We start from the raw sequence: 18643 nt of genomic DNA on the forward strand, positions 1-18643 counted from the left end.
TTGGACCTGCCATCAGCCTGCCCTAAAATGCTTCAGATATTTTCCTACGATCTAGGATTCCTATCTGGGATGCCTTGCTGGTGACGCACTTGCTCCCTGGCTGCATTCTCAGTGAACTGTCTGAGGAAGTCTCTGAATTTTTAACAGATATAGAGCACCCAAGGCCTGAGTCTCTTTGTTGTGGGCCCAGTTTGGCAGCTTCACAAGGGGTTTGAGCCTTTCCATACCTAACTGAGAAATGGTTCCCAGGCATAGGTCACCAGATACATCTGGGGAAGTAGAAGTAAGTCTTTCTATATCAAGACTTGAGAACAATGAGCTATGGGCATCCTGTTTCCAAACTAGAATAGGATCCTTGGTTCAGGCAGGTGGACCTCTAGGATGCAGCAGAACATACAGAAGAAGAATTTTAGTTAGGCTCTAAGGCTGAGAAAGCTCCTCAGCTCAACCAGAAAGGACTGCTGAGGATTACTTGGCATATATTTCTTATGCTTTTAAAAATAATCTTATGGTTTTTCAACTGTCTTTCAAATCCATTTGCAGTAAGAACTATTCATCTTGAGTTCTACAAGTGCCCAGGCACTCACCTCATATAAAGTACGGTACCATAGGTTTTAAAACCTTCAAAGTTCTTCATTAACCCTTTCCTGCCCAATTCCTCCCCAGCAAAGAACAAGCTGCTCTAAGGTGGCTCCAGATGGCAAGGGTCTGGGTGATAGCTTATGACTCTCCCTGGGTCTTCTAGGTTACCTGTTCTAGAAAACTCAACTTCTGCAGGCGACACTTCCCACCCTCACCATATGGTATCTGTGGTGCCCAGCCGTTACCCTCGCTGGTTCACGCTTGGACACTTGGAATCACAGCAGTGTGAACTGGCCTCCACCATGCTGACTGCTGCCAAAGGTGAGCATAGAAAGACCTAAGGCTCCAGCACCCCCAGTATGCCTGCCCAGAGAAGCTATCTGTCCTCCCCTAAGCACTTATAGTGATAGGGATCCTCACTTTGATTACTGCTATTAGAATGAACACCTGAGTCCAAGCCAAAGTTTTGCTGTAGTTACTAATTGTAGGACTCTGAGTACAGAGAATCAGATCATCTTTAAGGTAACTTCTGAATCTAACCTTCCATATGATAAAGTCACTTTACCTTTCTAAGCCTCTGCTTTAAAAATCTATAAAATGGGGGGCTTCCCTGGTGGCGCAGTGGTTGAGAGTCCGCCTGCCGATGCAGGGGACGTGGGTTCGTGCCCCGGTCCGGGAAAATCCCACATGCCGCGGAGCGGCTGGGCCCATGAGCCATGGCCGCTGAGCCTGCGCGTCCAGAGCCTGTGCTCCGCAACGGGAGAGGCCACAACAGTGAGAGGCCCGCTTACCGCAAAAAAAAAAAAAAAAAAAAAAAAATCTATAAAATGGGGATCATTGTCAATGACCTGTCAGCTTCCCAGGGCCATTGGAAGATCTACTGAAGTGATGGAGCTCCAGATCTCTTTACAGATATGAGAGTTTATGATTTTTCTAGGGCCCCTGGTCAAAAGATAAGCAGTCCAGAGTGACTCAGGCTTTTAAGCTCACATACTTCATGTTAGTTATGTAGGTTTTATCACTAAGAGAAGTGAAAATAAGCCCCTGAGAAGTTATAATAAAATACTAGCTACCATGGACTATGAATATTTTTCCAATACCAGGAAACTACATGAGTTTTTAAAAGCACTTTTTAAATTTAAAATTACTTTATGTTGTGTCTTCTTATTGCAAAAAAAATGCATGCTCATTGTAGAAAAGATAAAAGATACAGATAAATCAATATAAAAATGATCAAAAAACCAATACAAAAATTAAACAAAATATGATCAGTCAGTTTACAGAAAAGAAGATACAGATGACTTTTAAACAATTAAAATGCCTGGCCTCACTGGAGAAATACAAATTAAAATTACCCTGAGATAACATTTTTCACAAATCTTATTGGCAAAAGTAATAAATTTGACAATAGTCATCCATGTCGGAAGTGGGGGTGGCAGTGGCCTGGCATGGAGTGCCTTTTCCAAGCAGGATAAGGATGACTGCAAATCCAGGATGCTCAATGACCTCAAGCACAAGAAATATGGAGAAAATTATACCAAGGCACATCATAATCAAATTGCTTAAAACCAGTGATAAAAGAGAAAATCTTACTTAAAAGCAACTAGAGGGAAAAAATACACATTACATAAAAAGGACAAAAGATAAGTATGAGAGCAGGTTTCTCATTAGAGGCAGTGTAAGCCAGAAGACAGTGGAGAAAAATCTTTAAAGTACTTTTTAAAAAAACTTTTGACCTAGAATTCTATACCAGTGAAAATATCTTTCAAAAACAAAGGTGAAATAAAAATCTTTTCCAGACAACCACAGTTGAATTAGAGATCAATAATAAAAAGATATATGGAAAATCCACCGAAGTTTCGGAAATTAAACCACACACTTCCATATAACTCATTGGACAAAGGGAAAATAACACAAGAAAATTAGAAAATACTTTAAACTGAATGAAAAAGCACAACATATAAAAATGTGTGGATTGGATCTAAAGCTTTACTTAGCAGGAAATTTTTAGCACTTAATACCTATATTTGAAAAGAAGAAAGGTTTCAAATCAGTGATCTCAGATTCTGCCTTAAGAAGCCAGAAAAGGAAGAGCAGATGAAACCTAAAGTAAGCAAAAGAAAAGAAATAATAGAGATTAGAACAGAAATCAATGAAATAAACTATAGAAAAACAGACAAAATCAATGAGACCAAAAGCTGTTTCTTTGAAAAGATAAATAAAATTGAAATCTTTGTCCAGACTGATCAAGAAAAAATGAGAAGACAAAAATTACCAATATCAAGAATGGGAAAAGTGACATCACAACAAATTCTAAAGGCATTAAAATGTTAATAAGGGAATATTATGAATAACTTTATGCTATAAATTAAACAACATAATGAAATAGACTAATTTCTTCATAGACGCAAACTACCAAAGTTCACTCAAAAATAAATAAGAATTAGCTAGGTATATACCCAAAAGAATTGAAAACATGGACTTAAACAGATTATTTGTACACCAATATTAATAGCAGCACTATTCACAGTAGCCAAAAGTTGGAAATAACTCAGGTATCCGTGAACAGGTGAATGGATAAACAAAATGGAGCATATGCACACAATGGAATATTATTTAGCCATAAAAAGGAATGAAATTCTGATATATGCTACAACATGGGTGAGCCTTGGAAACATTATGCTAAGTGAAATAAACCAGACACAAAAAGACAAACATTGTATGATTCCACTTATATGAGTTACCTAGAATAGCCACAGTGAAGAAATAGTATGCTAAGCTAGTGGTTGAACATTTGATGAGGAACAGGATATTTACATAGTTTCAAAGTATCTCTCTACAAATTTGGGATGATGAGAAAGTTCTGGAAATAGTGGTGATGGTTGCACAACAATGTGAATGTCTTTAATGTCACTGAATTGTAGCCTTAAATGGTTAAAATGGTAAATTTTATTATGTTTATTTTACCACAGTAAAAAGAAAAGAATTTCAAAGAAATTGAATTGGTAGTTAAAAACCTTTGAAAGAAAAGAAAGAAAATCCAGGACTAAATGGTAAATTCTACCAAACATTTAAGGAAAACATAACAATTCTGTATAAACTCTTGCAGAAAATTGAAGAGGAGGAAGTATTTCCCAGCTCAGTCTATAAAATCAGCATTATCTTCACACCAAAATCAGACAAAAAACTATTATAAAAAAGAAAACTCAGAATAATATCTCTCATGAGCATAGGTGCAAAAAATCTTAATAAAAATTGTAACAGATTGAATCCAATAATGAATAAAAAAGGATAATATATTGTAATAAGTAGGGTTTACCCCCAAGAATGCAAGGCTGGTTTAACATTCAAAAATCAATCACTGTATTTCACCATACTAATAGAGTAAAAAAGAATACCCATATGATCATCTCAGTAATATGGAAAAAGAACCTGATAAAATCCAACATTTATTCCTAATAAAAACTGTTAAAACCCTCAACAAACTAGGAATAGAAGGGAACTTCTTCAACATGATAAAGGGCATCTATGATACAGCTACCCTTATACTTAATGGTAAAAGACTGAATGTTTTCTTCCTAACATCAAGAACAAGGCAAAGATGTTTACTTTCACCTCTTCTATTTCAATATTATACCGATGATTTTAGCCAGTACAATAAAACACTAAAAAGAAGTAAAAGCTATCCAGATTAGAAAGGAAGAAGTAAAACTGTCTTTATTCTCTGATGACATTGATTGTCTATGTAGAAAATCCTATGGAGTCTACAAAAAGCTATTAGAACTAATAATAGATTTAGCAATGTTTCAGGGTACAAGATCAATATACAAAAATCAATGGTATTTCAATATACCAGCAACAATCAGAAACTGAAATTTTTAAAATTATCATTATAACATCAAGAAAACATGAAATACTTGAGAATAAACCTAGCAAAATATGTACAAGAAAATCATACAATGAAGATCGTAAAACATTGCTGAGAGAAGTTAAAGAAAACCTAAATAAATGGGACATACTGCACTCATGGATTGGAAGACAGTATTATTAAGATGTTGATTCTCTACAATTTGATATATAGATTCAGTGCTATCCAAATCAAAATCCTAATAGGCTTTTTGGAGTAGAAATCGATAATCTGATTCTGAAATTCGTATGGAAATTCAAAGGACCTAGAGTAGCCAGAAACAACGTTGTGAAAGAAAAATAAAGTGGGACGACTAGCACCACCTGATTTCAAGACTTATTATAAAGCTGTAGTAATCAGCAAAGGGTTATTGGTGTAAAGATACACAAATAGATCACTGAAAGAAAATAGAGTCCCAATACAGATCCACATATATGTGGCCAATCTATTTCAGTAAAGGGGCAAAACCAATTCAGTTGAAGAAAATGAAGCTCTTTCAACAAGTGGTAAAACATACACAAAAATTAGCTCATGATGGATCAAGGACCTAAATGTAAAAGCTAAAACTATAAAACTTTTAGAAGAAAACACAGGACAAAATCATTTTCATTTTTAGTTAGGCAAAGATTTCTTAAATACAACACTAAAAGTACAATCCATAAGAGAAAAAAATTGATAAATTCGACTTACCAAATTAAGAACTTCTGCTCTGTGAAAGTTACTATTGAGAATGAAAAGATAAGCCACAGAGGGGGAGAAATATTTGCAAATCACATATTTCATAAAGGACTTGCATCCAGAATATGTAAAGAACTCTCAAAACACAATAATAAGAAAATGAACAACCCATTTTTATTTTTTTTTTCATTTTAACATCTTTATTGGAGTATAATTGCTTTACAATGGTATGTTAGTTTCAGCTTCACAACAAAATGAATCAGTTATATATATACATATGTTCCCATATCTTTTCCCGCTTGCGTCTCCCTCCCTCCCACCCTCCCTATCCCACCCCTCCAGGCGGTCACAAAGCACCGAGCTGATCTCCCTGTGCTATGCGGCTGCTTCCCACTAGCTATCTACCTTACATTTGGTAGTGTATATATGTCCATGCCTCTCTCTGGCTTTGTCACAGTTTACCCTTCCCCCTCCCCATATCCTCAAGTCCATTCTCTAGTAAGTCTTTGTTTTTATTCCTGTTTCACCCCTAGGTTCTTCATGACATTTTTTTTTCTTAAATTCCATATATATGTGTTAGCATACGGTATTTGTCTCTCTCTTTCTGACTTACTTCACTCTGTATGACAGACTCTAGGTCTATCCACCTCATTACAGATAGCTCAATTTCGTTTCTTTTTATGGCTGAGTAATATTCCATTGTATATATGTGCCACATCTTCTTTATCCATTCATCCGATGATGGACACTTAGGTTCATTCCATCTCCGGGCTATTGTAAATAGAGCTGCAATGAACATTTTGGTACACGACTCTTTTTGAATTATGGTTTTCTCAGGGTATATGCCCAGTAGTGGGATTGCTGGGTCATATGGTAGTTCTATTTGTAGTTTTTTAAGGAACCTCCATACTGTTCTCCACAGTGGCTGTGTCAATTTACATTCCCACCAACAGTGTAAGAGGGTTCCCTTTTCTCCACACCCTCTCCAGCATTTATTGTTTCTAGATTTTTTGATGATGGCCATTCTGACTGGTGTGAGATGATATCTCATTGTAGTTTTGATATGCATTTCTCCAATGATTAGTGATGTTGAGCATTCTTTCATGTGTTTGTTGGCAGTCTGTATATCTTCTTTGGAGAAATGTCTATTTAGGTCTTCTGCCCATTTTTGGATTGGATTGTTTTTTTGTTATTAAGCTGCATGAGCTGCTTATAAATTTTGGAGATTAATCCTTTGTCAGTTGCTTCATTTGCAAATATTTTCTCCCATTCTGAGGGTTGTCTTTTGGTCTTCTTTATGGTTTCCTTTGCTGTGCAAAATCTTTTAAGTTTCATTAGGTCCCATTTGTTTATTTTTGTTTTTATTTCCATTTCTCTGGGAGGTGGGTCAAAAAGGACCTTGCTGTGATTTATGTCATAGAGTGTCCTGCCTATGTTTTCCTCTATGAGTTTGATAGTTTCTGGCCTTACATTTAGGTCTTTAATCCATTTTGAGCTTATTTTTGTGTATGGTGTTAGGGAGTGATCTAATCTCATACTTTTACATGTACCTGTCCAGTTTTCCCAGCACCACTTATTGAAGAGGCTGTCCTTTCTCCACTGTACATTCCTGCCTCCTTTATCAAAGATAAGGTGATCATATGTGCATGGGTTTATCTCTGGGCTTTCTATCCTGTTCTATTGATCTATATTTCTATTTTTGTGCCAGAACCATACTGTCTTGATTACTGTAGCTTTGTAGTGTAGTCTGAAGTCAGGAAGCCTGATTCCTCCAGCTCTGTTTTTCGTTCTCAAGATTGCTTTGGCTTTTCGGGGTCTTTTGTGTTTCCATACAAATTGTGAAATTTTTTGTTCTAGTTCTGTGAAAAATGCCAGTGGTAGTTTGATAGGGATTGCATTGAATCTGTAGATTGCTTTGGGTAGTAGAGTCATTTTCACAATGTTGATTCTTCCAATCCAAGAACATGGTATATCTCTCCATCTATTTGTATCATCTTTAATTTCTTTCATCAGTGTCTTATAATTTTCTGCATACAGGTCTTTTGTCTCCTTAAGTAGGTTTATTCCTAGATATTTTATTCTTTTTGTTGCAGTGGTAAATGGGAGTGTTTTCTTGATTTCACTTTCAGATTTTTCATCCTTAGTGTATAGGAATGCCAGAGATTTCGGTGCATTAATTTTGAATCCTGCTACTTTACCAAATTCATTGATTAGCTCTAGTAGTCTTCTGGTAGCATCTTTAGGATTCTCTATGTATAGTATCATGTCATCTGCAAATAGTGACAGCTTTACTTCTTCTTTTCCGATTTGGATTCCTTTTATTTCCTTTTCTTCTCTGATTGCCGTGGCTAAAACTTCCAAAACTATGTTGAATAAGAATGGTGAGAGTGGGCAACCTTGTCTTGTTCCTGATCTTAGTGGAAATGCTTTCAGTTTTTCACCATTGAGGACGATGTTGGCTGTGGGTTTGTCATATATGGCCTTTATTATGTTGAGGAAAGTTCCCTCTATGCCTACTTTCTGCAGGGTTTTTATCATAAATAGGTGTTGAATTTTGTCAAAAGCTTTCTCTGCATCTATTGAGATGATCATATGGTTTTTCTCCTTCAATTTGTTAATATGGTGTATCACGTTGATTGATTTGCGTATATTGAAGAATCCTTGCATTCCTGGAATAAACCCCACTTGATCGTGGTGTATGATCCATTTAATGTGCTGTTGGATTCTGTTTGCTAGTATTTTATTGAGGATTTTTGCATCTATGTTCATCAGTGATATTGGCCTGTAGTTTTCTTTCTTTGTGACATCCTTGTCTGGTTTTGGATTCAAGGTGATGGTGGCCTCGTAGAATGAGTTGGGGAGTGTTCCTCCCTCTGCTATATTTTGGAAGAGTTTGAGAAGGATAGGTGATAGCTCTTCTCTAAATGTTTGATAGAATTTGCCTGTGAAGCCATCTGGTCCTGGGCTTTTGTTTGTTGGAAGATTTTTAATCACAGGTTCAATTTCAGTGCTTGTGATTGGTCTGTTCATATTTTCTATTTCTTCCTGATTCAGTCTTGGCAGGTTGTGCCTTTCTAAGAATTTGTCCATTTCTTCCAGGTTGTCCATTTTATTGGCATAGAGTTGCTTGTAGTAATCTCTCATGATCTTTTGTATTTCTGTAGTGTCAGTTGTTACTTCTCCTTTTTCATTTCTAATTCTATTGCTTTCAGTCTTCTGCCTTTTTTTCTTTATGAGTTGGCTAGTGGTTTACCAATTTTGTTTATCTTCTCAAAGAACCAGCTTTTAGTTTTATTGATCTTTGCTATCATTTCCTTCATTTCTTTTTCATTTATTTCTGATCTGATCTTTATGATTTTTCCTTCTGCTAACTTTGGGGGTTTTTTTGCTGTTGTTCTTCTTTCTCTAATTGCTTTAGGTGCAAGGTTAGGTTGTTTATTCGAGATGTTTCCTGTTTCTTAAGGTAGGATTGTATTGCTATAAACTTCCCTCTGAGAACTGCTTTTGCTGCATCCCATAGATTTGGAGTCGTCGTGTCTCCATTGTCATTTGTTTCTAGGTATTTTTTTATTTCCTCTTTGATTTCTTCAGTGATCACTTCGTTATTAAGTAGTGTATTGTTTAGCCTCCATGTGTTTGTATTTTTTACAGATCTTTTCCTGTAATTGATATCTAGTCTCATAGCCTTGTGGTCGGAAAAGATACTTGATACAATTTCAATTTTCTTAAATTTACCAAGGCTTGATTTGTGACCCAAGATATGATCTGTCCTGGAGAATGTTCCATGAGCACTTGAGAAAAATGTGTATTCTGTTGTTTTTGGATGGAATGTCCTATAAATATCAATTAAGTCCATCTTGTTTAATGTATCATTTAAAGCTTGTGTTTCCTTATTTATTTTCATTTTGGATGATCTGTCCATTGGTGAAAGTGGGGTGTTAAAGTTCCCTACTATGAATGTGTTACTGTCGATTTCCCCTTTTATGGCTGTTAGCATTTGCCTTATGTATTGAGGTGCTCCTCTGTTGGGTGCATAAATATTTACAATTATTATATCTTCTTCTTGGATCGATCCCTTGATCATTATGTAGTGTCCTTCTTTGTCTCTTCTAATAGTCTTTATTTTAAAGTCTGTTTTGTCTGATATGAGAATTGCTACTCCAGCTTTCTTTTGGTTTCCATTTGCATGAAATACCTTTTTCCATCCCCTTACTTTCAGTCTGTACGTGTCTCTAGGTCTGAAGTGGGTCTCTTGTAGACAGCAAATATATGCGTCTTGTTTTTGTATCCATTCAGCCAGTCTATGTCTTTTGGTTGGAGCATTTAGTCCATTGACATTTAAGGTAATTATCGATATGTATGTTCCCATTCCCATTTTCTTAATTGTTTTGGGTTCGTTATTGTAGGTCTTTTCCTTCTTTTGTGTTTCTTGTCTAGAGAAGTTCCTTTAGCAGTTGTTGTAGAGCTGGTTTGGTGGTGCTGAACTCTCTCAGCTTTTGCTTGTCTGTAAAGGTTTTAATTTCTCCATCAAATCTGAATGAGATCCTTGCTGGGTAGAGTAATCTTGGTTGCAGGTTTTTCTCCTTCATCACTTTCAATATGTCCTGCCACTCCCTTCTGGCTTGCAGAGTTTCTGCTGAAAGATCAGCTATTAACCTTATGGGGATTCCCTTGTGTGTTATTTGTTGTTTTTCCCTTGCTGCTTTTAATATGCTTTCTTTGTATTTAATTTTTGACAGTTTGATTAATATGTCTTGGCATATTTCTCCTTGGATTTATCCTGTATGGAACTCTCTGTGCTTCCTGGACTTGATTAAGTATTTCCTTTCCCGTATTAGGGAAGTTTTCAATTATAATCTCTTCAAATATTTTCTCAGTCCCTTTCTTTTTCTCTTCTTCTTCTGGAACCCCTATAATTCGAATGTTGGTGCGTTTAATGTTGTCCCAGAGGTGTCTGAGACTGTCCTCAGTTCTTTTCATTCTTTTTTCTTTATTCTGCTCTGCATTAGTTATTTCCACTATTTTATCTTCCAGGTCACTTATCCGTTCTTCTGACTCAGTTATTCTGCTATTGATCCCATCTAGAGTATTTTTCATTTCATTTATTGTGTTGTTCATCATTGTTTGTTTCATCTTTAGTTCTTCTAGGTCCTTGTTAACTGTTTCTTGCATTTTGTCTATTCTATTTCCAAGATTTTGGATCATCTTTACTATCATTATTCTGAATTCTTTTTCAGGTAGACTGCCTATTTCCTCTTCATTTGTTAGGTCTGGTGGGTTTTTATCTTGCTCCTTCATCTGCTGTGTGTTTTTCTGTCTTTTCATTTTGCTTATCTTACTGTGTTTGGGGTCTCCTTTTTGCAGGCTGAAGGTTCGTAGTTCCTGTTGTTTTTAGTGTCTGTCCCCAGTGCCTAAGGTTGGTTAAGTGGGTTGTGTAGGCTTCCTGGTGGAGGGTACTAGTGCCTGTGTTCTTGTGGATGAGGCTGGATCTTGTCTTTCTGGTGGGCAGGTCCACGTCTGGTGGTGTGTTTGGGGGTGTCTGTAGACTTATTATGATTTTGGGAAGCCTCTCTGCTAATGGGTGGGGTTGTGTTCCTGTCTTGCTAGTTGTTTGGCATAGGATGTCCAGCACTGTAGCTTGCTGGTCGTTGAGTGAAGCTGGGTGCTGGCGTTGAGATGGAGATCTCTGGGAGATTTTTGTCGTTTGATATTATGTGGAGCTGGGAGGTCTCTTGTGGACCAGTGTTCTGAAGTTGGGTCTCCCACCTCAGAGGCATAGCACTAACTCCTGGCTGCAGCACCAAGAGCCTTTCATCCACAGGGCTCAGAAGAAAAGGGAGAAAAAGTAGAAAGAATTAGTAGAAGTAGAAAGAAAGTAGGGAGGGAGCAAGGAAGGAAGGAGGGAAGGAAGAAAAAAAGAAAGAAGATAAAGTAAAATAAAATAAAGTAAGATAAAATATATGAAGTTATTAAAATAAAAAAATAATTAAGAGGAAAAAAAACCAAGAAAATGGATGGATAGAACACAACAAATGGTGGAAGCAAAGCTATACAGACAAAATCTCACACAGAAGCATACACATACACACTCAGAAAAAGAGGAAAAGAGGAAAAAATCATAAATCTTGCTCTCAAAGTCCACCTCCTTAATTTGGGACGGTTCGTTGTCTATTCATGTATTCCACAGATGCAGGGTACATCAAGTTGATTGTGGAGCTTTAATCCGCTGTTTCTGAGTCTGCTGGGAGAGATTTCCCTTTCTCTTCTTTGTTCTCACAGCTCCCAGGGGCTCAGCTTTGGATTTGGCCCTGCCTCTGCGTGTAGGTCCCCGGAGGGCGTCTGTTCTTCGCTCAGACAGGACGGGGTTAAAGGAGCCGCTGATTCGAAGGCTCTGGCTCACTCAGGCCGGGGGGGGGGGGGGGGGGGGCGGTAGGGAGGGTCACGGAGTGTAGGGCGAGCCTGCGGCGGCAGAGGCCGGAGTGACATTGCGCCAGCCTGAGGCGCGCCGTGCGTTCTCCCGGGGGAGTTGTCCCTGGATCACGGGACCCTGGCAGTGGCGGGCTGCACAGGCTCCCCGGAAGGGGGGTGTGGATAGTGACCTGTGTTCGCACACAGGCTTCTTGGTGGCGGCAGCAGCGTTCTTAGCGTCTCATGTCTGTCTCTGGGGTCCGCACTTTTAGCCGCAGCTCGCGCCCGTCTCTGGAGCTCCTTTAAGCAGCGTTCTTAATCCCCTCTCCTCGCGCACCAGGAAATAAAGAGGGAAGAAAAACTCTCCTGCCTCTTCGCAGGTCCAGACTTTTCCCCGGACTCCCTCCCGGCCAGCCGCGGTGCACTAACGCCCTGCAGGCTGTGTTCACGCCGCCAACCCCAGTCCTCTCCCGGCGCTCCGACTGAAGCCCGAGCCTCAGCTCCCAGCCCCGCCCGCCCCGGCGGGTGAGCAGCCAAGCCTCTCGGGCTGGTGAGTGCCGGTCGGCACCGATCCTCTGTGCGGGAATCTCTCCGCTTTGCCCTCCACACCCCTGTTGCTGTGCTCTCCTCCGCGGCTCCGAAGCTCCCCCCGCTCCGCCACTCGCAGTCTCCGCCCGCGAAGGGGCTTCCTAGCGTGTGGACACTTTTCCTCCTTCACAGCTCCCTCCCGCTGGTGCAGGACCCGTCCCTATCCTTTTGTCTCTGTTTATTCTTTTTTCTTTTGCCCTACCCAGGTACGTGGGGGGGGGGGGGGGGTTCTTGCCTTTTGGGAGGTCTGAGGTCATCTGCCAGCATTCAGTAGGTGTTCTGTAGGAGTTGTTCCACGTGTAGATGCATTTCTGGTGTATCTGTGGGAAGGAAGGTGATCTCTGCGTCTTACTCTTCCGCCATCTTCCCGGAAGTCCTCAGCAACCCATTTTTTTAAATGGAAAAATATCTGAACAGACACTCCACCAAAGAAGATATTCTGCTGGGAAGTAAGCACATGAACATGCTCAATATCATTAGTCCTTAGGGAAATGCAAATTAAAACCACAATAAGAGAAAGGCTAAAATTTAAAAAACAAAAAGCAGCTGTGGTGAAGACTGTAGGAAAGACTGGCAAGGATGAAGAGCAACTGGAGCTCTTGTACATTGCAGGTAGAAACGTAAGTTGTACAACCACTTTGGTAAACCATTTGGCAGTTTCTTAAAAAGTTAAATAGACACCTATGCATATGATCCTTCCATTCCACTCATAGGTATTACCCAAAAGAAATGAAAGCATATATCCTTACAAAGACTTCAACATGAACGTTCATAGTAGCTTTATTTTTAACCAAAAACTGGAAACAATCTAAATATCCATCAGCAGATGAACGGATAAAAACTGTGATATAAGCATACAGTAAAATACTACTCAGTAATGAAAAGGAACGAACTAGTAATACATACTACAACATGGATGAATCTCAAAATGACTATGCTGAGTGAAAGAAGCCAGACCAAAGGAAAAACAGTGCCTATTGTATTATTCCATTTGTGTAAAATTCTAGAAATGCACACTATGGTGACAGAAAGATGATCAGCAGTTTCCTGAGAATGGGAGCTGGGACAGGTTAGGATGGAAGGGAAGAAGGCATTACCAAGGGTCCCAAGGAACTTTGGGGCAATGGATATGTCATCAGTAACGGGTCAAGTCACAATCATATATTACCTAACAGGAAGGAATAAGAATTCAGTATCACTTCTTTTATATTACACCAAAAATACAAACCTTCATCTAATCATGAGGAAACATTAGGCATACCCATATTGAAGGACATTCTACAAAATAACCAGTCTAATCTGCAAAGGTGTCAAGGTTATGAATGTCAAGGGAAGACTCAGGAATTTTTCCAAATTGTCAAAGACTGAAGAGACATGACAAACTAAACATAACACACGATCTTGTATAAAATCTTTGTATGTGTTTATACAAGATCATGTGTTGCATTAAGTTTGTCATGTCTCCTTTGGTGGTAGTAATATGTCAATATACATTTCCTGATTTTGATAGTTATGTGGCAGGTATGTAGAAGAGTGTCCTTGTTTGCCAGAAATAGACTGCAGAGTCCAAGGAGTGATTGTGTATCAAATCAGTTACTTTCAAATGGTTCGGGGGCAAGAAAATTATGATGCTTGTAGTATTCTTGAAACTTCTCTTTGAGTTTTAAATTATTTCAAAATCAAAGAAAACATTTTGATAAAACATTGTGTTTGCAAAGGTGTAGAGTGGGAGTATAGATTGATAATCCTTTGTGGAGGGCAGTTTGGCATATCTATCAAAATTACAATGTACATGTCCTTTGACCCAGCAATTTCACTTCCAGGATTTTATCTTACAAATATATTTATACAAATGTGAAATGGTATTTGTACAAAGTTATTCACTCCAACATTGTTTGCAACTGCAAAATACTTGAAACATTCTAAATAGCCATCAATAGGAAACTGATTAAATATATTACTTTAGCTCCAAAAGCTCTTAACATGGAATTCCCAAACCTGAAAAACTTTGAAAATCCAAACTTTTTTCTAAGTTGACAGCAAAACCTGGCCTCAGCTGATATGAGGCATTAGTTGCTTCTCAGCACTCTTACCAGTCACAGACGTCTCTGCTGTTCACTAATATTGTTTGCCTTTTTCGTTTAGATGGTTGTTATTTTGTCAATTTGAGTTTAATTGCCCTGTAAAAAATGCCCAGAAAATTGAAGATACTCCTGTGGGTAAGAATAAGAAGCAAAGGAAGCATCTGTCATTAACAATAGCACAGAAAATAGAGTTAGTGCAAAGTTTGATCAGGTATGTCTATGAGACATCTTACTAAAGAATAAGGTATGGGAATTAACACCACATATGACTTGAAATAATAGAAGGACAAAGAGTTGAAGTTTTACAGGGACAACAATGACCAGAACTAATGAAGAATAGAAATTTTTCAGACGGCAAAAAATGAAGATATTGACACGACCATGATTGAATGGATTCAACAATGAAGCAATGTGAATATGCCACTGACTGGTTTGTTGTTCATGAAACAAGCTAGATTATGCCATGGAAGACTGAACCTTTATGGTGAGTATAGAATATCAGAAGATTGGCTGCATGGGACTTCCCTGGCTGTCCAGTGGCTAAGACTCCACATTCCCAATGCAGGGGGGCCAGGTTCGATCCCTGGTCAGGGAACTAGATCGCACATGCAGCAACTAAAGATCCCGCATGCTGCAACAAAGATCCCTCATGCCGTAACTAAGACCCAATGCAGCAAAATACGTAAATAAATTTTTTTTTTCTAAAAGAAAAGGATATTGGCTGCAGAAATTTCAGAAGCATCACGGTATAAAATATCTGGACAACTATGATGAAATAGCTTCTTTTCATGAAGAAGATGAAAATTATATTGACAGTTTGTTAAGGTAATTTTTAATGAAAACCTTAGTCTCAAATATGTATATACGGTGGATGAAACAGCTTTGTTCTGTTCTGTTTTCTTAAAAAAAATAATAATTAACAATGATTGATGAGCAAACAAGAGGTTTTAAGGACTCTAAGCACAGGTTGAAAGTTCTGGGATGTGCCAATGCAGCAGACAGGTAAAGCTAGAAAAAGCCAACATCCACAATGGTTCAAAGTCATTCAGGGAATTTCCTGGCAGTCCAGTGGTTAGGACTCCGTGCTTTCATTGCCATGGGCCCAGGTTCGATCCCTGGTCAGGGAACTAAGATCACACAAGCTGTGCGACAGAGCCAAAAAAAAAAAAATTGTTCACGATTTATTTATTAGTATATAAACAAAAAAGCATGGGTAATCAAAGAGATAATTTCTACCTGGCTTAATAATCTGTACCAATGGCATGAGCTTATTGCACACAAGCTGGAATGGAAGAAAACTATACTCATTCCTGGACCACTGTTCCACACACATGCCTCATGAACTTCTTGTGACCAAGAAATTTTACTCCCAGGGAAGAGCAAATATAAATATTTATTTGTTTTCATACTAGATACTTGCAGCAGGTAACTCCCAAGTCTTTCTAAGAGAGTTATTATAGAAGCTTGTTCAGGTATACCTTAATTATGCCATTTACACAGTTGCTGATACTTGATAAATATTTTGCAGAGACTTTGGCTTTTAAAGTGAAGTTGTATATGAAGATATTGAAGGGTTTTGTGTCACTAATGAGAAGATATATAGTGTCATTACTTAACACTAAAAGTTAATAGGCTAAAAGTCTAAAGTCACCAACCTTGCTACTCAAAGTGTGGTCAGCGGACAAGCAGCATAAACATGACTTGCGGGACTTCCCTGGTGGCGCAGTGGTTAAGAATCCGCCTGCCAATGCAGGGGACACGGGTTCGAGCCGTGGTCCGGGAAGATCCCACATGCCGCGGAGCAATGACGCCCGTGTGCCACAAGTACTGAGCCTGCGCTCTAGAGCCCGCAAGCCACAACTGCTGAGCCCGTGTGCCACAGCTACTGAAGCCCATGCATCTAGAGTCTGTGCTCTGCAACTAGAGAAGCCCCTACAATGAGAAGCCCGCGCACCGCAACGAAGAGTAGCCCCCATTTGCCACAACTAGAGAAAGCCTGTGCACAGCAACGAAGACCAAACACAGCCTAAATAAATAAATAAATAAATAAATAAATAAAGCATGACTTGGAGGAGCTTCCCTTGTGGCACAATGGTTAGGAATCCACCTGCCAGTGCAGGGGACACGGGTTCAATCCCTGGTCCGGGGAGATAACCACATGCCTCAGAGCAACTAAGCCCACACGCTGCAACTACTGAAGCCCGTGCGTTCTAGCACCCACATGCCACAACTCCTGAGCCCGCATGCTGCAACTACTGAAACCCATGCGCCTATAACCCACGCTGCGCAACAAGAGAAGCCACTGCAATGAGAAGCCTGCGCACAGCAACAAAGAGTAGCCCCCGGTCGCTGCAACTAGAGAAAGCCCGTGTGCAGCAACAAAGACCCAATGCAGCCAAAAACAAAAACAAACATGACTTGGAAGCTTGTTAGAAATGCAAATTCCCAGACCCAACTAACTCTAGACCTACTGAATCAAAATCTTTGTGGGTATAGCCCAAGAATCTTATGCTTTAAAAAATTCTTCAGATGACTTTTATGCCAACTAAGGTTGTAGAAGCACTGAGTTAGAACAAGCTGACATCAAAAAAATACTGAATATTATAAGTTATATACCTGCTGTACATTCATTGCAAGATAGAAAAATTGCTAAAATAGTGTTAACCCAAATAAGCATGAGGCTAGTAATGATGACAATGATGATATGTAACACAGATGAAAAATAATTTCCATAGACAGTATGGGGGAAATGTATAAGCAGTTAATTGGCCTTGAATAACATGCATTTATCAGTGAAAAAGGGATTATTGCTGCTTACTTAATTGGAAGAGACTGCTTATATAGAAATCTATGTTAATGAGACACATTATCCTAGAAGTACACCTTTTTTAAGGCCATCTATTGTAGCTGCTTCATCATTAATCTCTATCCTGGCCCATCATTAAATATCCAACTCTAATCTTTGGTGACAATAATAGCAGTGCAGATGAAGCCTTTTGTCCAAGATCCTCAAGAAACCAGATGGAAGAAGTATTTACTGTATGCATATGTACAGATACTTAGCTTGGTTTGAGGTTTTATTGAATGTTTTCCTTAGAAATAAAAGAGTACCAATTATTTATGGTCTGTATCACACTATTTCATTCATCAGTTTGTTACTGTATCAAAAAACTACAATACTAATTTTGCTATTTATCCTACCTAGTGTGAATATTCATACTTTCACTGCACAAATAGTAATGTGTTTAATTATGGGATGCTGCCTCAGACCTCCTGTATTATATATAATACATGCACAAATTATCTGTATATAACTTTAAAAATAATGAATTCTAAATGCATTCCACACCCAGAGGTTTTGAATAAGCAGCTGTGGACCTATACGTACATAAATGGGATACTATGCAGCCATTTAAAAGAACAAGAATCTCTTTATGTACTGATGTGGAATAATCTCTAAGATATACTGATATGTAGGGGGAAAATGACATGTAAATCTGTATATCCTATGCTACCATTTGTGGATTTTTTTAAAAGGAGAGGAAACAAAGTATTTCCTTGTTATGCATAGAATATCCAGGAAGGTAAAACAAAAACTATTGGTTGTGTACCGAGTTAGAATTGGATGAATGTGGGTCAGAGGTAAGGGGGAGAAAGAATTTTTCATTATTTACCTTTTGTATCTTTTCAACATTGAACCATGTGAATATTTCCAAAATTTTAAATTATAAATGTAAAAAGAAACATCTCAAATTGAAATGCAAAAATTAAAAAAGAATGGGGGTGGGGGAACCCAGAACAGAATATCTGAGAACTGTAAGACAATTACAAAAGATATATTTTGGGTTGGCCAAATAAGATGTTATGGAAAAACCTGAATGAACTTTTTGACCAACCCAATAACATATGCAGTATATTCTGCGATACCCGAAGGAGAAGAAAGAAAAGAGCAAAGGAAATATTTGAAGTAATAATAGCTGAGAATTTTCCAAAATTAGTGACAGAAACCAGAACACAGATCCAGAAAGATCAGAGAACACCAAGTAGGATGAATACCAAAAAGTTTTCTCCTAGCCATGTCCTATTCAAACTGCAGAAAATCAAAAACCAGGAGAAAATCTTGAAAGAAGACAGAGAACAAGACAACCTTACCTATAGAGAAACAAGGATAAGAATTACATCAACTTCACTTTATAAACCATGCAAGCAAGAGGGAGTGAAGTGAAATATTTAAAATGTTGCAAGAAAAACCACCAACCTAGAATTCAGTATCAAGACAAATTAGCCTTCAAAAGTAAAGGAGAAATAAAGACTGTCTCAGACAAAGGCTGTAGACAATAAATTGCAAGAAATCCTTCATAGGGAAGAAAAATGATAGAGCTGAAACTCAAATCTT

General features: G+C 38.4%; 1 protein-coding gene across 1 annotated transcript in view; it reads left to right on the forward strand.

The window, feature by feature from the left end:
* Window positions 1-18643, forward strand: part of ZSWIM5 (zinc finger SWIM-type containing 5) — a gene marked incomplete at both ends in the record, with an annotated part of 260182 nt that overhangs the window by 228441 nt on the left and 13098 nt on the right. Inside the window, one exon of the mRNA XM_082669091.1 lies at window positions 746-903. Within this exon, the coding sequence (XP_082525217.1) occupies window positions 746-903 (158 nt within the window). The remainder of the gene's footprint in view (window positions 1-745; window positions 904-18643) is intronic.

The sequence above is a fragment of the Grampus griseus genome (genome assembly GCF_964374135.1).
Source record: "Grampus griseus genome assembly, chromosome: 1".
In the NCBI taxonomy this organism is placed as follows: Eukaryota; Metazoa; Chordata; class Mammalia; order Artiodactyla; family Delphinidae; genus Grampus; species Grampus griseus.